Source organism: Piliocolobus tephrosceles, chromosome 8 (assembly GCF_002776525.5).
Source record: "Piliocolobus tephrosceles isolate RC106 chromosome 8, ASM277652v3, whole genome shotgun sequence".
Classification (NCBI taxonomy): Eukaryota; Metazoa; Chordata; class Mammalia; order Primates; family Cercopithecidae; genus Piliocolobus; species Piliocolobus tephrosceles.
The window spans coordinates 128,771,781-128,794,956 of NC_045441.1; the positions used below are offsets into that span (position 1 = coordinate 128,771,781).

Sequence of the window (23,176 nt, forward strand, 5' to 3'; positions counted from 1 at the left end):
GGGCAGCAGATTCCAGGTGGCTCTCCTAGAATTTGGGCAAAGGGAGATGGCAGGCTGGGAAGAAAAGCTAGGCCTGAGCAGGGCAATATGCCACAAGGATGGCCTAGGGAAAAAGGGTGGGAAGGGGAGGGGCTGAAAAGCAGGTGGCACTGACTCTTCAGTGACAGGAGGGACCTTTTAAAAAGAATGGACATAAGGTATTCACATTTCAGGTACACACACATCCACACAGAAGTCTTGTCATTCCAGATTGACATTAAGACCAAAAATCTGGGGACCTTTCTTTGGGGGAACCAGGAAGATTGAAACATGGGAGTAGGAGTTACAGTTTCTTAGACACTAGAGGCAGTCTCAGCTCGGACTTGGAGATTATCCATTCAATAAATATTGCCTGGGTGTCATCCAGGTTTCAAGCAGTATGTTAGCTGCTCGTTCTGCCAATTTCCTGGAAATCTGTGGGAAGAAAACCTTAGCTTCCTGATCCCATTTAGTTCCAGCTGCTGGGATTCTGGTGACAGGCTGATGAACTGATTTTCTCTATGACTCGGAGAAAGGACAGGTTTTATCTTTCCCAAAAGGAGATCAGGTAGATCCAGCCATGTGGAGATGAGGGGAAGGGCCTGAACTGGGTGATTCCCTGAGTCCTTCCCAGTTCTAGAATCTTTATTTTTTTTTTAGATTAAATCCATGTTTCCATGATCTTTATCTTTGTTTTCTGAGACGGGGTCTCACTCTGTCCCCTAGGCTGGAATGCAATGACATAATCATAGTTCACTGCAGCCCTGAAGTCCTGGGCTCAAGTCAATTATCCTACCTCTGCCTCCTGAGTAGCTGAGACCATAGGCATGCACCACCACACCCAGCTACTTTTTGTATTTTTTGTAGAGACGGGGTCTCACTGTGTTGCCCAGGCTAGTCTTGAACTTCCTGGCTTTAAGTGATCCTCCTACCCTGACTCCCAAAGTGCTGGGATTATAGGCATGAGCCACTGTGCCTGGCCAGTTCTGGAATTCTTTACGAGGCAGATATCAGGCATAAAAGGATGATAGCACCCCCTTCCCCCTATTCTCACATCAGGTCAGAGGAAAGCAGTAAGGGGAACCATCTCAGAGAGAATGCTCCTCGCCAGTCCTTTCTGGGACCTGTCAATGGGGCCCGTAGTCAACACAAAATGTGCCTGGGTCCCTCAAAGGAAATAACCTTGGATGCAAATACTTTGTTCAGTTGTTGAATATGACAGCAGGAATTTGGTCTCCTGACTAGGTATGATGGAAAATACAACTTCTGAGGCTCACACCGTGCAGCCCCGCCTCTTTCCCCTCTGCTCCCCACTTACCTGGTTGTGGACAGTGGTCAGCTGGTTGTTAAAGGTCATGGTCAGGTTGGTGGATGTGCTGGGGGCCACGTGCGTGATGAAAGGGGTTTTGCTCTGGTTCACTGTGTCATACATATTCACTCGACGCTTGCAGATCTCCATGTTCTGGAAACATGATTTGACGCTGTTCATGCAAAAGGCAGAGGCATATAGAGACATACGGGAAGGGGAAGAGGGTAACATGGGATGAAGGGGAGAAAACAGAGAAAGAAAAGGAGAGAAGGGTTAATTCAGGAAACAGGACAAGCACGGAGACTAAACTTTAGGTCTAAGTTTCTTGGATTGCTTGTGCAAAGTCTGTGCATTTGCAACAGGCACAGTTATTTAGATGAATTTCCTCCAATGCCCTACTACCCTTTCTCCACATAGGTTCTACACATCACAACAAAACTGACTGCTCACACTGCATTCTCACTCAGATCCACCTGCAGCGTCACTGCTCATTCTCAACTCTCAGCCTGGTTTCTGGCTCATAAACCAAAGCATCAGCTCTCTGAATGGGAACATTAAGTAGTCACTTACAACCCGTTATAACCCGCCTCCACCTTTCCCAAACACAACCCTTGTGGTCACCTTCTTCAGCTACCCTGGGTCACCAGCACCACCTAGGGGACGGCCAAAGAACTCTCCAACCCAGTATGGTGACCCTATTGCCATGCTTTCTCCCACAGGAGTTGTGCAGGTAGATAATGGAAACAGTAATAATACTAACAATTAATAATAGTGGTTAACATTTATTAGTGTCCTAATAATAATACTCTGCAACTTCTCACTCGGTCCAGTGACATCAATAAGACAGAGACATGATTCTCGTCCCTACTTTACGAGTAAGGCTGAAGTTTAGGGAGGTAGGGAGTTTCCCGAGGATAGGTAATCATTGGCTACTTTCGTGTATACACATACGCACTCTTTCACCAACTTCAGCCTTCATTTTCTTGTCTAAGTCTTGTCCTGTTACATGAAATATAAATTTTCTCCTTTTCTTCCCCCATTGCATCTGTGTATCAAAACAAAACCCCAACTACAAAAGTAAAGTATAAAGTTGGTGCTGAAACCAGCATCAAGGAAAAGGAAAGCCACAAGTGGCTTCAACCACCCAAATTCTTGAAAATTAACTAAAAAGTGTCCTTCAGAATTTATACAGCACTTCTCATTCATTTCTTGTAGTTAAACTTACTTTTCCTCAAATGCTAATATTCAAGATAATAAAATCCCTTTTAGTCTGTGTGGGGTGGTTCTCGCCTTAATCCCAGCACTTTGGGAGGTCAAGGTGGGAGAAGTTCAAGGGCTCAAAACCAGCTTGGACAACATAGGGAGACCCCATTCTCTATAAAAAAATATAAAAATTAGCTGGGTGTGGTGGCACATGCTCATGGTCCCAGCTACTTAGGAGGCTGAGGTCAAAGAATCACTTGAGCCTGCAAGGTCGAGGCTACAGTGAGCCATGATTATGCCACTATATTCCAGTCTGGGTGACAGGCCAAGACCCCGTCTCAAAAAAAGAAAAAGAAAAAGAAAAAAATCCCATTTAATTTTCAATTCAAAATGTCTGTTTTACTTATAAAAAATGTAATAACTGAATATAAAAGTAAAATAAAAGTTTTCTACCATTTTAGGATTACAAACGTGTACTACTTCAGCACTCTGTGAGTATGCTATCTTTGGGGCTAAGCAGGTGTCTGTGGGCTATTCCCAAACATCCTTGCTGTGAAAAATGCATTCCAAGTTTCAAATAACTGACTGAGACGCCACTTACAGAGTCCTACTTCTTTCTAAGATTCTGACCACTTACTTACACTGCCGGCGTCATGCACACGACATAACCATTTACCAACTGATGATGCTGGAGAGAAAAGAAAACATATTGCACGGTATCCCATAGCTAAAAATACTCCTAACAATGCTGTTAATGCCAGTGTGTTTTCAGCTCCTACTAAGCACCAAGGTCTTGTGCGTGGAGGCTGTAGCATAAAACCAACGCATTTTGTATTCTTTTTGGATTGGGTTTAAAGCATTTGATGGTTTCATGACAATTCAACACAAAATTTTCATACTCCTTTAGAATTTTCTAACTGAAATATTTCAAGTTTTGAGTTTTAGGAAAGGGCAAGTACTTTCACTTTAGGTTTATAAGAAAATTGGTTTTAAAAAAATTGTGCACTGGAATCCTGGTATGGAGAAAGGAGTGGGGTCTCTTTCACCTAGTAGCTGTGGCTCAGTTCCCAGGGTTGGGGTGCTACAGCAGCATGGGCCTGGAGTTTTATCCTTGCCCTGGAGTTCTTCAAGGTCTTCCCAGCAAATTCTAGAGAACTTTAGGGACCAGGCCTACTTTCAGGCAAGCCTAGGTGTGTTCAGAGACCCACCTTTCCTTCTTAGGCTCATTTCTGAGTTCTAACTTGCCAGTGCCCCTCTTGGGTCCCAGATGAAGTTCTGAATTGGTTGCTGATGCTCACCGTCTCCATGTGACCAAACCGTGAAACACTCTACTGATGCTTCCTTACAGAATCCAGAGGTGGATGGACTCTGAGGTCATTAAAGCCCCAGGCTTTATGGGGGTGGCTATCTGACTGTTGGTGCAGACGACTAACAGGACCTCTGTAGAGGGCACCCCCACCCTCAGTCTCCTATCCATAGCTGTTTCTCAGTCATCCCATTTTACCCCTGATATCAAAAGACAGAACTCATGGGAGCCCTATCCAGTAAATTGCCAAGTTTGCCTTTCTTGAGTACAGACGGACAGCTATGTGGCTGACCCCTATGGCACTCGGAAACAGGACAAATCCAGGCCAGGTGCAGTGGCTCATGCCTGTAATCGCAGCACTTTGGGATGCCGAGGCGGGCGGATCACCTGAGGTCAGGAGCTCGAGACCAGTCTGGGCAACATGGTGAAACCCTGTCTCTATTAAAAACACAAAAATCAGTCGGGCGTGGTGGCGTGTGCCTGTTGTCCCAGCTACTGGGGAGGCTGAGGCAGGAGAATCGCTTGAACCTGTGAGGTGGAGGCTGCAGTGATGCAGTGAACAGAGATCGTACTGCTGCACTCCAGCCTGTGCAACAGAGTAAGACTCGACCTCAAAAAAAAAAAAAAAAAAAAAAAAAAAAAAAGAAACAGGAAAAATCCCGTAATAAGAGTAGTGGAGGGATGGGTCCAGATTCCTTCTTTGTATGGGAGTTTAGTTGTTTCAAGCATCCTTTTACATTAAAGAGGCACTATCTGGTTCTTGCAGTGCTATTTGACTTGCCTCACTGAGAGTAAGACACAAAACTGAAAAGGACGCAGCACTATCCGTGGTGGTGCCGCCCACTCACTTCCTGTAGGCCAGGAAGGGGCGGGTCCAGCCTTGAGACCCAGCCCCCTCTGACTCTGGAGACAGCAGGGCCCACCATGATACGCACAATTCTCACATCTCCAGGCTCTTCTCACAGGATTCCCTTCCCCTGCTGATCCTTACAGAATCTGTTGCTCTCTTGAGCACACCCCTTTTCCCTGCAGATGTAGGATGTGTTTATTTATTCTTTCACATCCTAAGTACCTCAGGGTTGAGAGGCTGAAGTGAGACCCTCCATTACCTTCCCATCCACCAATGGCTTCCTTTTTTCTTTTTTTTTGACGGAGTCTCGCTCTGGCTCCCAGCTGGAGTGCAGTGGCGCTATCTCAGCTCACTGCAACCTCCGCCTCCTGGGTTCAGGCGATTCTTATGCTTCAGCCTCTGCAGTAGTTGCAATTACAGGTACTCCCTACCACGCCTGGCTAATTTTTGTATTTTTAGTAGAGACGGGGTTTTACCATGTTGTCCAGGCTAGTCTCAAGTTCTTGACTTCAGGTGATCCGCCCTCCTTGGCTTCCCAAAGTGCTGCGATTACAGGGTGAACCACTGCGCCCGGCCATGACTTCCTTTCCTCTCCCCTTCCTTCACTGAGGCCTTTGCCACTGGCTGGATCTTCCACTCCAAGCCATTCCCTGCCTCGCCAGGAAGGCTTCAGAAGTCACAGGTTCCTTGTCAAACACCCTAGCTTCCTGCTTACTTCTCATATCCACTGACTCTTGTCCTCAACCCAGTAGAGCAACTCATTCCCTGGACCGTCAAACCTTAAATTGCTCCACCTCCAGAAACTAAGTTCAAGCATCCTGTTTCCCAGCCACATTCTTCCTCCATCCGGCTCGTTCCACTATGACTATGATAACCCTTCTCTGCATTGATTAGAATACCGCGTTTACTTGGATCCCCTCCCATCTTCACTTCCTTTCCCTTTGGGCAAAGCCTCCAATAGCCATCATTCTGGATTACAGTTACTGTCTGGCTAGCCTCATCAGCTTCCTTGTCAATCTGTCTTCTTCTCTTATCACCCTGGCAAAAATTCCACCTGGACAAACCCAGATCAGGAGACTGATCTGTCTTCTCTATGCCTTCACCTGGGGAGATCAGTTACACTATAAACGATTCATGTCCAACCTCAGGGCTCAACAATTCCACCGTATTTCTCTGGTCAGTTTGCTCTGCCACCTTCTGCTCCAGCTACTTACATTTTCTACCCTTCTTAAACCACCCTCCACCTTGTTCTCAACAGATAACCTCATTGCCTACTTCTGAGAAGCAGAAGCTGTCTGACAGGACTCCCTCAACTTTGCTCCACTAGACCAGCACATACGCTGCATCCACACGCCCCTCCTCCATCCATCCTTCCAGTGACACTGGTCCATCCCTGTGCTCTCAACCCTGTCTAAAAAACAATCCCCTTGACCCCTCCCCAGTCACCCCTCTATTTGTTTTTTGTTTTTTTTTTTTTTTTGAGACGGAGTCTTGCTCTGTCACCCAGGCTGGAGTGTAGTGGCCGGATCCTGGCTCACTGCAAGCTCCGCCCCCCCGGGTTCACGCCATTCTCCTGCCTCAGCCTCCCGAGTAGCTGGGACTACAGGCGCCTGCCACCTCGCCCGGCTAGTTTTTTTGTATTTCTTAGTAGAGACGGGGTTTCACCATGTTAGCCAGGATGGTCTCGATCTCCTGACCTTGTGATCCGCCTGTCTCGGCCTCCCAAAGTGCTGGGATTACAGGCTTGAGCCACCATACCCGGCCACCCCTCTATTTCTTCTTTTGCATAGCCTCACTTCATGAAAGGTTGCTATTTCTTCACCTCTCATTTGGTCTTTCAACCTGCTAAACTGGTTTCTGCTTTTACCACTCCACTGAATGGCTGCTACTGCGTTACTGACAACTTGCGAATTGTTAAACCCAATGGACATTTTTTTTCCAGACTCATTTCACTTGTGTGGCAGCAGACAGATCGTTGCTCAGCACAGATCTAACCAGCTATTCCTTTGCTTAAGAATCATTTAATGAGTTCCCTTTGCTTTTTGGATCAAGATTAAAAACCTTAACATGTACGGCCTGCCCTGGCTGACTGGATGCCTGTCTCACTTACTGCCTTCTGGGATGGGTGCATGGTCCTGCCCATGGGGGACTGTACTGTCCACACAGGCAATGCCCTGCCTGCTCATGCCCATCCTCTTCCTTATCCTTCACAGGCCACTTCCTGGGAGTCTTCCTGGTCTGCCCCAAAATGATGCTCCCCTGTGGTATGCTCTCATCACACCTGATGCTTGTCCTGGGAGCAGCCTGCTGATTTGGGCATCACTTGTTTTATACCATTGTCTCCTGTGGATTGCAAGCTCCAGTGGGCAGGGCCGTCTGCTCTGCTCACCACTGTACCCCAGCACACAGCACACTGAAAAAATGAATGAACAAATCCAAACCCAAACTAGACTGGGTCCACTCTGGGATGGTTCTGGGAGCAACCTTTGGCCCTGAGACTGGTTTTGCTCTACAGAGACTACCATTTCGGGCACCTCTCTTCCTGCACAGATACCCAGAGTCAGGTTCATCCAGCTCTGTGCTCTCCTCTTCCTTCCTTTTCAGTGTGAAGCCAACTGCAGGCCAGGGACCCAATCCAGCCACTGCCCACTTTCTTTCTTTCTTTTTTGAGAGGGAGTCTTGCTCTGTCACCCAGGCTGGAGTGCTGTGGAGCGATCTTGGCTCACTGCAAGCTCTGCCTCCCGGGTTCACACCATTCTCCTGCGTCAGCCTCTAGAGTAGCTGGGACTACAGGCACCCACCACCATGCCCAGCTAATTTTTTGTATTTTTAGTAGAGACGGGGTTTCACCATGTTAGCCAGGATGGTCTTAATCTCCTGACCTCGTGGTCCGCCTGCCTCGGCCTCCCAAAGTGCTGGGATTACAGGCATGAGCCACCGTGCCCGGCCTCTTTTTTTTTTTTTTTTTTTTTGAGACGAAGTCTTGCTCTGTCACCCAGGCTGATGTGCAATGGTGCAATCTCGGCTCACTGCAACCTCTGCCTCCTGGGTTGAAGTGATTTTTCTGCCTCAGCCTCCCAAATAGCTGGGATTACAGGTGTGCCCCCACCACACCCAGCTAATTTTTGTATCTTTAGTAGAGACAGGGTTTCACCACGTTGGCCAGGCCGGTCTTAAACTCCTGATCTCAGGTGATCCACCTGCCTTGGTTGGCCTCCCAAAGTGCTAGGATTACAGGCGTGAGCCACCATGCCTGGCCCTGCCCACTTACATACATGTTTTATTAGAATGCAGCCTCACTCATCTGTTTATGTATTGCATCTGTGGCTGCTTTCAGCTACAGTGACAGCAGTGTAGCTGTTACTGAGACCTTATGGCCGCAAAACCTAAAATATGTAGTGTGTGGGCCTTTAAAGTTTGCTGATCCAAGTATCAATCAGGACACCTACTGTGTGCTGTGGGGAAAATCCAGTAAGTGTGTCATGGTGACAAAGGGATGGTTCAGGGTTTCGATTGGAGTGATTCTCTTGTCAGCGTCAATGGTCAGCATCTTCTTCAACAGGTCAATGAACTCTCGCCGGTCAGCCTTTTCCACCAACATGTCGCTGCCTTCCAAATCTGTTGTCATGTTCACCTGGACCAAGTAAGGACAGGTTACCAAGGACGACCCCAGCATGCCTCCCCTCTCCTGGCTCCCCTTATTTTTTGCCCTGTAACTTCCTCCTGATCTCTCAAGCCCCCTTTCTCAGTTCCCAGGAGCTCTGCCCCATGGGAGGCACCACCCACATGTTGTCATTGCCCACAGGATGTGGCTTTTCTCTCTGCAGGAAAGGCAGAGAAGGGCTGTGCCCCAGGAAGGGGAGAGGGTCGCTGCTGGGACCTGCAAATATACCTGAATGACAGGATGTAAACTGCTCCTGCTTTCATCAGTTAAGTTGAAATGCAGCTTTCATCACTGCTCATTAAACATAACCACAAGATGAAAAGAGTCCTGCAGACTGGCTGCATAACAATGGGAGTGTTAATACTATTGAACTGTACCCTTAACAAAGGCGAAGATGATCAATTTTATGCTGTGTGTGTGTTTGCCACCATTTTAAAAAAAGAATCACAGCCAAGCAGTAGAAATAAGATGCAAAAAAGTCTATGTATGTATGTATTTAACCTTTAGAGGAAAGTGGAAGGGCCTGAGTGTGCCCCTCCTCCACCTACAGCATATCATCGTTCTCATGGCTCCCCCAGGCAGGGCCAGAATTATTTTAGTCCCTGTGTTCAGTGGAGTCACCTCTGGCCAAGACAGGCAGGATATCTGAACACAGGGTTTTTCTTCCAAGGGTGAGTCTATACTACGATCACCTTTAAAAGGCTTGTTTTGTGGTGATTTGTATATTTTCCAGGACATGGTCTGGAAACCAATTTCAGTTTTCTCAGACAATCTAAGTTACTAATCAACTGACAAGCACACTTTACTCAGAATCATGATTTTTGGTTATACTCATCTACAGTAAGAGGGATGCTAAGTGTTTACTGGTGTATGGCTTTTTTTTTTTATTATTATACTTTAAGTTCCAGGGTACATGTGCACAACGTGCAGGTTTGTTACATACGTATACACGTGCCATATTGGTGTGCTGCACCCATTAACTCGTCATTTACATTAGGTATATCTCCTAATGCTATCCCTCCCCCCTCCCCCCTCCCCACAATAGGACCCGGTGTGTGATGTTCCCCTTCCTGTGTCCAAGTGATCTCATTGTTCAGTTCCCACCTATGAGTGAGAACATGCGGTGTTTGGTTTTCTGTTCTTGCGATAGTTTGCTGAGAATGATGTATGGCTTTGTTTCTCATTGCTTTAAAGAGAAAATTCACTTTGGATCGTCCTGGTTTCAGACTAGTTTTCACACTAAAAATAGCTGAAGTTCTAGAATTTTCTCTGAGGCACAAAGGTGACAGCCTGTGGTCCCTGCCAGTGAGCTGAGACTGTGTAGCAGATTGAATTGTATCCCCCTAAAAGTATATTAAAGTCCCAGTCCCCAGTAGGTATGAATGTGACCTTATTTAGAAATAGGGTCTTTGCAGAGGTAATCAAATTAAGATGAGGTCATACTCAATTATGGTGGGCCCAGTGACAAGGCAAGGGAGATGTGGACACAGAAGCACAGAGAAGACACAGGATAAAAGCCATGTGAAGAAGGAAGCAGAGATTAGAGGGATGCAGCTACAAGTCAAAGAATGCTGAGGATTGCCAGAGCTGCCAGAAGCTGGGAGACAGACATGGATGCTCTTCCCCAATGGCCTTTACAGTGAAAATAGGCCTGCTGAAGCCCAGCTTCCAATTTCTGGCCTCCAGAACTGTGGGGGAGTGAAAATCTGTTGTCTTAAGCCATCCAGTTCATGGTACCTTCTAACAGCTGCCCCAGGAAACATACACACTCAATCATGAGCATTAAATCCATGGGTACTAATGGGCTGGAATTCTTCTCACGATAACATCAGGAAGATTGGCCAGTACTATATTACAAGTGGGAACTAATAAACTGGAATGATTTTTTTTTTTTTGAGACAGAGTTTTGATCTTATTGCCCACGCTGGAGTGCAGTGGCGTGATCTCAGCTCACTGCCTCCTGGGTTCAAGCGATTCTTCTGCCTCATACTCCCAAGTAGCTGAGATTGCAGGCACTCACCACCATGCCCAGCTGATTTTTGTATTTTTAGTAGAGACAGGGTTTTGCCATGTTGGCCAGGCTGGTCTCGAACTCCTGACCTAAGGTCATCCACCCACTTCAGCCTCCCAAAGTGCTGGGATTACAGGCATGAGCCACCATGCCCGGCCAACTGGAATGATTTTTATGGAGCTGGTATGACGTTTTAAAAATGTTTTACACACCAAATGGTATTCTTACTAAGGTTGGCTGTAACTGTTTAAGGTCAAGGTCAACCACTGCAGTTGAATAATGTGGATTTCAACCCATTATCTTATATTACTATTGCAGAAGTCTTGCTGCCCTTGGTTTTAAAGGGCTTACATTTCATACTCACCCATGAAGCTTACCTGGGCCATATCATCTAAACAGTTGAAAATGTATTTTCTTGCTTCTTTTGACTTAATCCCTGTCTCTGCTTCATGGTCATCTGGTGTCTGCCAAGAGAGGCAAAAGCCAATTGGTAATGTGACTTAGCTCTTCATCACTGGGACTCAAGCCCTGGAATTCCTGTGTCTCACAGAGGGTCTCTTTCCCACCTTTCAGAAGAGATTTTGATTCTTCAGTGGCCTGCATACCTGCAATTCCTTTCTCTCTTCATCCACACCAATCCATCCCTCCTCCTTCCCATGCACACGTGTCAGGGGCCGGCTGTCAGTCAGGTACGGAGCAGTCTTGCTCCATACCACAAGCTGATCAAGGTCTGCTACATCCTTGATCAGCTTACAGCCTTCTCTGAGTCTAAGGAATAAGACAAGATTCCATTGTGGAAAAGCAAAGGGCTTTTCCATGCATTTTCCAATTTTATTTAATAAACCCTTATGCACATAGCTCTTGCTACGTGCCAGACATTGTTCTAAAGCACATTTATTCATTTAATAGTTTTGACAACCACATTAGGTAGCACAATTACTATCCCCATTTTCCAGATGGGGAAACAGGAAGAGAGAACTCAAGGCACTTGCTGTGGTCACATGGCCAATAGGTGGCAGCTGGTCCCAGAGTCTGTGGTTGGGCTGCCCCTCTGTTGGCGGCTGAGAGACAGACATATATTCCCCAAATGGCTGAGGAAACTGCTGTTTCCAATTACTATGGGTTTTTGGACTCTTCCATGAGGTAATCCAGAGGTAATTAATCCTTAAAATCTCACTCAAGGACAGCACACCTGGAGCGGCTTAAGTCCTGGGAACAGCTGGACATGTGGGACTGAGGCTCTTCAATAAAACCCAGCAGCAGACTCCAGCCTCACCCTCCTCCACTGGAGGACTCTTTTTACTGGACACTCACCCTCACAGTTGCTAAATGCCAGGTCTCCCATCAATAGCCTGAGTGCTTGCTCAGTTCCCAAATCTCTTTTCTCAGTCTTTTGTGACTAGTGGATATATATTATCTTTTAACCATATTAGAATTTGGCTGCAGTTTCCATTAAAAAAAAAAAAAAAAACCCAAAACAACAAAATAAAAATCCACCCACCCTGCTGCACAAAAAGAAATACCTAAAATGAAACATATTTAAGACTTTATTATTTTATTTTTACCAGGAACACACTTTGATTTCAATTGCTAGGCACAGATCAAAGTGAAAGCAAACTATGTTTCTGTGAAAGCAAAGCCCCTGCCCTGGAGTTTCAGGTTTATGGTTACTAGAGTGAACTAGACGCCTCCCTGGACCTCAGGACATTCCCGTGGGTTCATCAGGCAGCCTCCTTTGCCTGGAATCCCTCTCCCTGACCCCCACCACCCCAGCCGCCACCCTGCACTTCTCTACTGGGCAAATCCGCTTCATTGTTCCTTTTCTTCTTTTGAGACACAGTCTCACTCTGTCGCCCAGGCTGGAGTGCAGTGGCACAATCTCAGTTCACTGCAACCTCCGTCTCCCAGGTACAAGTGATTCCCATGCCTCAGCCTCCCGAGTAGCTGTGATTACAGGCGCATGCCACCATGCCCAGCTAATTTTTATACTTTTAGTAGAGACGGGGTTTGACCATGTTGGCCAGGCTGGTCTCGAATTCATGACCTCAAGTGATTTGCCGGCCTCAGCCTCCCAAAGTGCTGGGATTACAGGCGTGAGCCACTGCACTCCCTCTTCATTCTTCAGTGCCCAGTTCAAACGCTCCTCCTTTTCCCTCTGCTGCAGGCAGAACTAAATGCTCTTTCCCCTTGGCACCCACACCCATTCTTGACCAGGAACAGGGCCCTTATTACAGAGGGGCGGGAGCTTGTGGCACATGGTCCCGTCTCCCGCTGGAGCTGCCAGCTCTCAAGGGCAGAGTGGGGTTTGTTTCTCTCCCTAGCACAAATCAGACAGTCATCGAGGCTTATCGGATTAAATCCTGGGAGTTCAGCAGTCATGATGTGGGACTCTCACAGGCAGTGACAGGCCGAGGGGAAGACGGGTTTCTGAGCATTCAGATTCAGTCACACCGCGTATTAACAACAGCACCCCGACGCCCTCATTTTGCTGCCTGAATCAAAAGCTCCCCACTAATAAATCTATGGCCCTCTTCCCTAAGCACTGGGCCACCGTGAGGAGTGGAGGGGATGCTCTTCCTACCTTCAGTCTCCACAAAGGATATGGTGAGTCCGTGTCACGGTTGAAAAACCTAGTTGTCTTTGTCCCTGCGCTTAATAAATATTCAGCAGGCAAACCTTGTGTTTGTGAAATATACCGAATCTGCAAGAAAAGATAAGAATGAGGTCAGGGCTTTTCCTGTCACTATACATATGGTACACTAATGGCTCTGCTGGCTTTGAGAAAAATGAAAATGACAATTTTTGTAGGGAAAGAAGTTAACAAAAAGAAAAAAGAAAAAGGGAATAGAGAAAGGAGTAAAGAAAAAATAGCAAGGTTAAGGGAAGCAAGGTTTGGGAGACAACGTGACATTCCACAGTCCCGCCCATTTGTCATGTAATCAATGCAGTGCTAATCCAGGCTCTTTTCCAGATGAAGAATGAGGTCTTGTGAATATCTGTGTCATCTGGACCCACCTGATCATACTCTGAAGCTCCTGGATATAACGGCCAGCCCAGGAACAGTTCTGCGATCACACAGCCCAGGGACCACATGTCAATTGCCTCACAAAATGGTAAACCAAGGATGATCTCAGGGGCCCTGAAAATGAAGAATGGAAGAAACCATTAGCAAGTTGGAAATGCAGGCAGCTGTTTCTATATGAATACTATCTTTCAAACCTGGGGTGCCGTTACTGCCTCCTCTTCTGAAGGGCCTGTGGCTCTCAGGAGAGGCACTGTGCTACTTTGGCTTCGTCCCCTCCATTGGTGGAGGACCCAGTTAGAAGGTTGGCTGAGATGAAGGGTAAGTCTGTCTTTAGAACACACCTACAGGGAACCACACCTACTGACTTCAGTACTTTCCCATGCCAATCAGATGAGCTAACAACCATTTTAGAGATATTCTTAAGTCATCTTTTGTAGCTGAAAGTCTGGGAAACTAGTCTTCAGAGAATGCCTGGTTTTTACAAAGCAATTCTGAAATGCAGGTCTTCTATTTTCTTCTGTCTATCTAGAGATGCGAGCTCACTGTGTTGCCTAGGCTGGAGTGCAGTGGCTATTCACAGGCACAATCATAGCTCCTATAGTCTTGAACTTCTGAACTCAAACAATCCTTCTGCCTCAGCCTCCTGAGTAGCTGGGTCTACAGGAAGGCACAACCACACCCAACTCAAGGTATTCTATTTTCAGGAATATGTAAAACAAGCTGCCCCCCTCCCAAAATAATGGGATTAAGTCCAATATCTGTTCATGCCAATTATCCTGTCTTAAGAATTTACATCACACTTTCTTAAGGAAACATTGCTTTTTTATTTTTTTATTAACTTCTAAAAAGCTAATCTTCTTAAAAGTTACCTAATATTACAATTATAGAACTCTATTCATCAGTACAGAGTCTTGTATCAACCAGGATTCCAGCATAAACTCCATGAACAACCTGCTCCTGAATGTAGGAGTTCTGTCCCTTCAAGGAAATCACCTAAACCACAAGAGAACATTTCACAGGGAGTTGGTAATCAACACCAAAGAGACCACGCAGCTACATCTTCTTTCCTAAGGATTGGTCATGATTAGGTAGGGGTATGTTTTGGACAAAACCAGGCTCAAAGTTTGAGATATGAACACAGCTTATGTTTTTTAAAACATATGTCTCAAGGCCAGGCGCAGTGGCTCATGCCTGTAATCCCAGCATTTTGGGAGGCCGAGGCAGGTGGACTGCTTGAACCCAGGAGTTCAAGAGCAGCCTGGGCAACAGGGTAAAACCCTGTCTCTACCAAAAACAAACAAAAAAATCCAAATTAACAGGGTGTGGTGGTGTGTGCCTATAGTCCCAGCTACCTGGGAGGCTGAGGTGGAAGGATTGCTTGGACCTGGGAGGCGGAGTTTGCAGTAAGCTGAGATTGCACCACTGTACTCCAGCCTGGGGGACAGAGATAGACCTTATTTAAAAAAAAAAAAAAAAACAAAGAAAAGTGGCTCAAGGCATTCTACTGATAATGAAATGCATTAGCCTGACTTTTGTCTTCTCTATAAATTTTCCACTTGACTAAGTGACGCTAGAAGAGGCTACTTTCCCACCCTTTCTGCAGCCTGGAGTGGGAATGAAGGGAGCTGGGGAGCCCTTTCTCGGTTACCTTTCACCCACCTAGCATGAGAGTGGAGAGGAAGGGGGTGATCAGAAACACCCCCACTGGTCTTGTATCTTCTAGCTGAATTTTTCTCTACTGAAAAAGCATCTCCTCTTCCCCCTTCAAATTTATTCTCATTGATGATCTTTTTTCTTTATATAATAGTATTGAAAAGAACAAAACAAACAAAACCCAAAAAAGGCTTATTACAAAGTTTTGATTTTTCACATGTAAAATGGAGTTTGGCCAGGGGTGGTGGCTCATGCCTGGAATCCTAGCACTTTGGGAGGGTAAGATGGGAGGATCACTTGAGTCCAGGAGTTTCAGACCAGCCTGGGCAACACAGTGAGACCCTATTTCTAAAAAAAAAAAAAAAATGGCTAGGTGCAGTGGCTCAGGCCTGTAATCCCAGCCCTTTGGGAGGCCAAGGTGGGAGGATCATTTGAGGTCAGGAGTTCAAGACCAGCCTGGCCAATATGTTGAAACCCTATCTCTACTAAAAATACAAACATTAGCTGGGTATGGTGGTGCACACCTGTAATCCCAGCTATTCAGAAGGCTGAGGCATGAGAATAGCTTGAACCCAGGAGGCAGAGGCTGCAGTGAGCTGGGATGGCACCACTGCACTCCAGCCTGGGTAACAGAGTGAGAGTCTGTTGCAAAAAGAAAAAAAATAAGTTAGCTAGGCATGGAGGTGCGCACCTGTGGTCCCAGCTACTCAGGAGGCTAAAGTGGGAGGATCGCTTGAGCTAGGAGTTTGCAGGTGCCATAAGCCATGATTTGCACCACGCCACTCCAGCCTGGTAACAGAGCAAGACCCTGTCTCAAAAAAAAGGAGTTTATTCCTTTCCTCAGAACTGGAGACTGGGTACTGGCTACTAGGTGCTTCTAGAGTGCCAGCCACAGTTGCTGGTCTGGGCAGCAGGAGGAATGACCGCTGGGGGGTGGAGCGAGTTTCCTTGGTGCTATTTAATGAGCCTTCCGTTGTCCCCATCCCTCGCTGCTGGGCATCTTCAGCTGCCAGTGTTCTGCTTGGCACTTCACCCCCTCTTTGGCCTTTGTCTCCTTTGGTCCCCACATTGGACCATGCATGTAGCGTCAGGGGCCACTCTTACCGGCACTGATGAGCTGGGGATGCCTGTGGTGGCACATGTCCCTGCAGCAACCTCATCTTCCATGTGGCCACGAGCCCGCCACCTGCCTAGGCCACCTGTGTCAGTGTTGGCCATACACCAGGGCCCCCAGGTTCACTCACCATTGTGTGTAACTGATGAGATTACTGCCAGATTGCCTCTAGCAGTGCCTTTAGAGATCATTTCAGTTTATTTAAAAAATCACATCCCTTAGAAAAGAAGGGATTATCTGTGTGTGTGCGTTGTTTTTTTTTTTTAATTGAGACAGAGTCTCTCCCTGTTGCCCAGGCTGGAGTGCAGTGGTGTGATCTTGGCTCACTGCAACTTGTGCTTCCTGGGTTCAAGCGATTCTTGTGCCTCAGCCTTCCAGGTAGCTCGGATTCCAGGCGCCCACCACCAGGCCTCGCTAATTTTTTTATTTTTAGTAGAGATGGGGTTTCACCATGTTGGCCAGGCTAGACTCAAACTCCTGATCTCCAGGGATCCACCTGCCTCAGCCTCCCAAAGTGCTGGGATTACAGGCAGGAGCCACTACACCAGGCCAGAAAAGAAAGGAATATCTGAAAAGAACACAGTCAAAAAAGTATTACGGTATCAGAACCTGTTTCTTTCTGCCCTCCCTGTTCTAGAGTCAGGGGTGGCCTCCTGTCTCCTCACATGGATCTAGGCCTCTTCATGGGAGGAGAGTTTTGGCCTGGACTGCTTGCTGAAGGATCAAGCACATTCTCACCTCTGTCCCCCGATTCTTGTCACCTGGCCCCTTGGCTGGCCCCTGCCCTCTTGCAGCCTGACGTTTGGATGCTTGACACTCCAGTCTGTAGGTCTGGATGTTTGACACTCAGGTCTTAGGAAGAGGCCAGTCTGGCCCCGGGGGACTTCTCTGAACTCCACTACATGCCTGCTCTTCCTATCAGGTTAGTTACATGGTTCTCATGGCCTGGAAGGCTGTTCCTAATCCATGGAAACCTCGTTTTCCAGTTTCTATTCCCCAGTGATGAACAAGGCAGACTGCAACAACTAAAACGGCCACACAAAGGCACTTTAGTGATGTTCTTTAGCAGGAAATACCAGACAGATTTTGATGACTGACATGACATGAACGGGGCCTGTGAAAATTGCTTGTAGTCTACCAAGAAAACGAAATGGCAGCCATTCACGGTACCATGATACATGCTGCAGAATGTTCCTGCTGTGACCATAAAGAACAAATACCCAGACATCTGGCTAGGTGGCTGGGAGACAGTACTGTCCACGAAGCCCTCCGATGCTGGGAAAGCCACATCAAAGCACACAGGACAACTCAAGTCGAATACAAAACGTGTGTCACAGAAACACACAGACATAAAAATTGAGCCGACACAGCACACCACATGCTCTAGCGGCTCCCACGTTAGAAAACAAAGCAGAACACAAAAAACAAAACAAAAGCCCCAAACACAAACCTTTCCTAATCCCTTCGTCTCCCAGCAGCTGTTGCCCTAGTTCTCGGCTCCCCTTCAAGGCCCACTCTCTGGAGAGTCATCTCCCCCTGCGGTTCCCACCTCTTTACCTCACAGCATTTGCTCAGCCTCCTCTAACTGGAGTTGGACACTCTGCATCACTGACGCGCTGCACTTGCTAAGATCAGCAGTGATCTCCATGCTGTCACATCCGTTGATCAACTTCTTAGCTCTGTGACTGGGAGCTGCATTTCTGTCATGCGGGTGATTGTTCCTTCCTGCCCTGAAACACTTATTCTTGGTTTTCATGGCATCGCTTGCTCCCCATATCTGTCCCGCCTCTCTGCTTGTGGCTTGCCCATTTCCTTTGTAGGCACGCCCTCTTCTACCCAACTGCTGTGTGTTGGCCAAGTCCTAAGCCCGCCTCTTCTTTCCTTCTACCCTTGCCCTAGATAATTGTTATGGGTTGAACTCTGTCCCCCCTAAAGTTATGTTGAACTCCTAATTCCTGGCACCTCAGCATGTGACTTTATTTAGGAATGGAGTTGTTGCAGATATAATTAGCTAAGATGAGGTCATCCTGGAGTAGGTGGGCCCTAATCTAGTGTGACTCACATCCGTATAAGAGGGAAATCTGGACATAGATACTGACACAGCAGCAAGATGGTCATGTGAAAAGTGAGGAAGAGACTGGAGTGATGCGGCCACAAGCCAAGGAACACCTGGAACCACCCAAAGAGGGAAGAGACAAGGAAGGCTCTACCCCTGGGGCCTTCAGAGGGAGCATGGCCCTGCTGACACCTTGATTTTGGATGTCTTTTGTTTTAAGCCAGTATTTTGTGGTACCTATTTCAGCAGCCCTAGGAAACTGACTCAGTCATCTTACTCACTCCACAGGTTTAAATTCCATTTGTATTTCCAGGTTTGTCTCCATCTTGGAATTCTCCTTCTGGCTCTAGATTTACATTCTGGAAACCTGGTATTGCCTCTGGAATGTCTCATAGTCATCTCCAATTCCACAAGTCTAGAAGGGAACTCTTCTCTGATCCCCCTCTCTAAACATACTCCTTCCACTGTCCTCCTCATTTTATGAAATGGAATCACCACCCTCCAGCTGCTTAGGCAGAAATCCAGGAAAGATGTTTGATTTCTTTATCCCCATCATCTATCCACTAACATGGTCAGCTCCAAAGTCTCAAGTCAGCCCCTGATTCTCCATCCCCCCTGCCGCAGCAGAGGAGCTGGTCACCCCTGCATTACCTGGAGCTTCCACCACAGCCTTTCCACTTGTCTCTCCCTTCCTCCTGCCCACTTCCTCCATGGCAGCCACAGGGAACAGATGGCACTCCCCCTTGCTTAAGCCTTCAGGGGCTCCCCACTGGACTTGGAATGAAATCTAAACCCCTCCATGGCCATGGGGCCTCCACGACTGGGACCCTGCCCACCTCTCCACCATCCCTGCCAACCACTCTCCTAGCTCAATATGTTGCAGGCCCATCAGTTTCCTTTCTATTTTCAAGAGTACCCGGAGCTCCTTTGGAGCTAGAGTCTTCATGGGATGCTGTTGCTTCTGCCTTAAATGTTCTCCCTGCTGGCTGTCACATGGCTGCCTCCTTTTCATCCCTCAAATCTTAGCTCAACTGTCACGCTACAGACATGCCTCCCTTGACACCAGTTAGTCTTCATATCGGGTGCCATAAATGCCACTTCATAGCACTTTCCTAACCTGCTCGCTGTCTGTCTTCCCTGACCAAGTCTATGAGGGCAGCACAGGCATTCGGTAGCCACTCATTAAGCATCTGTTGATCAAATAAACTTTTACTAAATATAAAAAAGTGTTAAAATATGGATTAAGACAAAGCTCTAAGGCAGTGCAGACAAAAGAGAGTAGAAGGGCTGAATCATTATGCAGCAATCAAGGCTGGGCATGAGGGGGCAGGATTTAGCCCAAGGAGGAGGAGGAGAAGCTGAGGCCCAGAGAGGGGCACGAGCATCCCGGCTCACACTCACCTGTCCAGGACAGACAGCAGGAGTGCCAAGGACAAATACTTGTAGGTGGCCAATGAAAGAATTATAGTAAAAATGACAGGAGGAGCAGGAGGGGTGGAAGTGGCACCTGGGTCATGCAGGGTTAGGACTTGGGACCTCAGGGATTTAGCCCAAACCTCTTATTTTATGGCCATTGTCATTACACCCTCTAGAGCCTCCATCTTAGCTCTTCTGTTGAAGCCTTTTTATCCCGCGCAGTCCCACTGCAACATGCTAAATTGCGTGCTCCTCCACCTGGGCCTCACCACAGCCACCTGCTGCTCTCTTGCCTTTGGTTTGAACCTTTTCCGATCCCCTCTGGATCCCTCTCCCATCCCTAAGGGTTCAGCCTTTTCTCTGTACTCATGAGACATATTTCGGATACAGCCTGTCCCCCTCCCTGCCCCCTTCCATTCTTCCTTATTCAAACAGACACTGCCCACTGTCTCTGTGCTGGCTCTTCCAGGTGATAAGGATACAAAGATCAGTGACATACTCAGACCAGATTGGTCCAATAAATACTAATGGAGCACCCACTGGCCCCACAGAACCATCTTAAAGAAATTCCTCATCGCTATTTTGGGACATCAAAAATAAACATATATATGAAGTGTCAGACAAAATCTGCACCTAAGAAAGAAGACTCATTCCTTTCCAACATTCCCAAAGCAAGCCACTAAACATTCTTCTTCTGGGGAAAGAAAGTAAATAATTGTCATTTTTGACACATAAATACGTTTGCATATGTGCCTCTACTATACCTCCTGGAGGGCAGGGTCTGCGTCTTACTTGTCCTTGATCCTCAGCTTGGCACACAGAAGCTGCTTCATAAACAGTTGCTCAACACCCAGCCCATAAACCCTCAGGTAAGGGAGGTAGTTCCCCATCTGGCCTCTGGGAATCTCTGGGGACTTCAGACCATTTTGCTGTGATCTGATCTTGCAGAGGCCTTGTCCCCCTCCTCTGCTAGTCTATGAGGCTCTGAGGTACTAGAAGTTCAAAGTCAAGTCTAAAATGTTTCTTTTTTTTTTTGAGACAGAGTCTCACTCTGTCACCCAGGCTGGAGTGCAGTGGCGCGATCTTGGCTCACTGCAGGCTCCGCCTCCCGGGTTCACACCATTCTCCTGCGTCAGCCTCTAGAGTAGCTGGGACTACAGGCACCCACCACCACGCCCAGCTAATTTTTTTGTATTTTTTTTTTTAGTAGAGACGGGGTTTCACCGTGTTAACCAGGATGGTCTCGATCTCCTGACCTCGTGATCCCCCTGCCTCGTCCTCCCAAAGTACTGGCATTACAGGTGTGAGCCACCGTGCCAGGCCGTAAAATGTTTCTTTTCATCCAGCCACCTGAAGCATGTTGGATGGTTGCTAAAGCATGCATAGTCTTCAGGGAAGCTCATTCTTACTGATGGTCATTCTGAGCCAGAATCTGTTTCAAGCTGCCCTCACTCACTTATTAGAATATTCAACCACCATTTACTAAGTGTTTCCTCTGGGCCAGGTACTGTGCTGGGTGCTAAAGATCAAAAAGTAAACCAGACCCCGTGGCTCTTCCAGGAGTTCACTGTCTAACCAGGGTAGCAGCATAGTGACATCTGACATACAGTGTGTGAAGTGTGTATGCAGTACACAAAGATGGGGGAAACTGGAGGAGAGAGAAAGCAGGATGGGCTTCCCAGGAGGAGTCTGAGCTGAGCCTTAATAAGTGGCCAGGCAGGGGTGGCCACCACACACAGAGCAGTGCAAGTCCCCTGACCCCCATGTCGCTGCTCTATCTCCAGTGTCTAGCATGCAGCCTGGGCATGCAGGTGCTCCATACACATTTGTAGAAGGAATGAATCTATGCCAAGTGCACACCCCCAGCAGTTGCCAGTTTTCCCTGGAGCTGGCAATGCCACCTTGTCAATACCTCCTATGTGAGAGGCAGACAGCTTGGCCTTTCTGTTTCAGAGTTCACATGGTTTTTTGGGTTAATCATCACATTTCAGTTGCTTCTATTCTGTTCTTGGTTCGGGTTCAGGCAGGTAGGGCTGTTGGTTCCTGAATGCTGTGAGTGGGCATCTCCAGGTTCTGTTATAACTGATCTCTCATTTGCTGTTCCTCACCTTCCCTGCTACAGCTCCACCCCATGGAACCATCTTAAAGAATCGCCTCATTACTATTTTGGGACATCAAAAATACTTTAAACACACATGAAGTGTCAGACAAAATCTGCACCTAAGAAAGAGGGGGATAATTTCTTTCCAGCGCTCTCATAGCAAGACACTGAAAATTCTATCTTTCTATAGAAAGAGGAAAAACAACTGTCATTTTGGACACCATCAATATGGAAGTTTTGATAATTTAGCTCCATTCACTCTCTTGACTGCACACACTGAGAAGCATTCCCAGGTCACGTCCAGATCATGTGACCCTGCAGGGGAATGGCCTCCAGTGGAGGTGTAGAGGCTGCGGAAGAGGTTGTGGCCCACACTTGGGATCCCAGTGTTCACGGGGTCGAATCCCAGCCCTGTCAAGTACTGGCTGTGTACCTACTTCTGGGTACGGGTATGAAGATTAGGTGAAACACAGCATCAGAAGGGGCACCTTGCATAGGCCTGGCATAGAGTAGGCAGCCGAACAATACTAAACCACGTGTCTATAATACGTCTTAAGTCCATGTGAAAGCAATGAAATAAACAGATCATCCCTCTTCCTTATTATTATTATTTTTTCCTTTTTGAGACAGGGTCTCGCTCTGTTGTCCAGGCTGGAGTGCAGTGGCACGATCTTGGTTCACTGCAACTTCCTGGGCTCAAGCAATCCTCCCTCCTCAGCCTCCTGAGTAGCTGGGACCACAGGCATGCACCACCACACCCAGCTAATCTTTGTATTTTATGGTAGAGACAGGATTTCACCACGTTGCCCAGGCTGTTCTTGAGCTCTTGAGCTCAAGCAATCCTCCCGCCTCAGCCTCCCAAAGTGCTGGGATTATGGGTGTGAGCCACTGCACCCAGCTTCCTCATTTTATAAAGCCACTTTCTTTGTGATACGGAATACTCTGTTGAAATATATTAAAGCATATACACTAAACAACTGTTTCATTTATTTACATAAAAAGGTGAAAAGATTAATATAACCAACAATGAAGTACCTACCACCTAGCTTTAGAAATAATACTCCCTGGCCGGGCTTGGTGGCTCACGCCTGTAATACCAGCACTTTGGGAGGCTGAGGTGGGTGGATCGCCCGAGGTCAGGAGTTCAACACCAGCCTGGTCAACATGGCGAAATCCTGTCTCTACTAAAAATACAAAAATTAGCCGGGCGTGGTGGCACGCACCTGTAGTCCCAGCTACTTGGGAGGCTGAGGCAGAAGAATTGCTTGAACCCGGGAGGCAGAGGTTTCAGTGGGCTGAGATTGAGCCACTGTACTCCAGCCTGGGTGACAGGGCGAGACTTCGTCTTGAGAAAAAAAAAAAGGGATAAAACTCCCTATCCACAATCCTCTTGCTTCTTCCTTGTGTAGGGAAATACTGCTGTAACCTAGTGTTCCTTTTATTTCATCTC

The 23,176-nt window shown here is 47.3% G+C and overlaps 1 protein-coding gene across 9 annotated transcripts in view; it reads right to left on the reverse strand.

Moving 5' to 3' along the window:
- HIPK2 (homeodomain interacting protein kinase 2) overlaps window positions 1-23,176 on the reverse strand; it is a 217,994-nt gene that overhangs the window by 57,887 nt on the left and 136,931 nt on the right. For all 9 annotated transcript variants that reach the window (XM_023184942.1, XM_023184939.1, XM_023184941.1 and 6 more), the window contains exons 3-7: window positions 13,377-13,500; window positions 12,943-13,062; window positions 10,739-10,825; window positions 8,136-8,320; window positions 1,337-1,499 (exon numbers count right to left, since the gene is read on the reverse strand). In XM_023184942.1, the coding sequence (XP_023040710.1) occupies window positions 1,337-1,499; window positions 8,136-8,320; window positions 10,739-10,825; window positions 12,943-13,062; window positions 13,377-13,500 (679 nt within the window). The remainder of the gene's footprint in view (window positions 1-1,336; window positions 1,500-8,135; window positions 8,321-10,738; window positions 10,826-12,942; window positions 13,063-13,376; window positions 13,501-23,176) is intronic.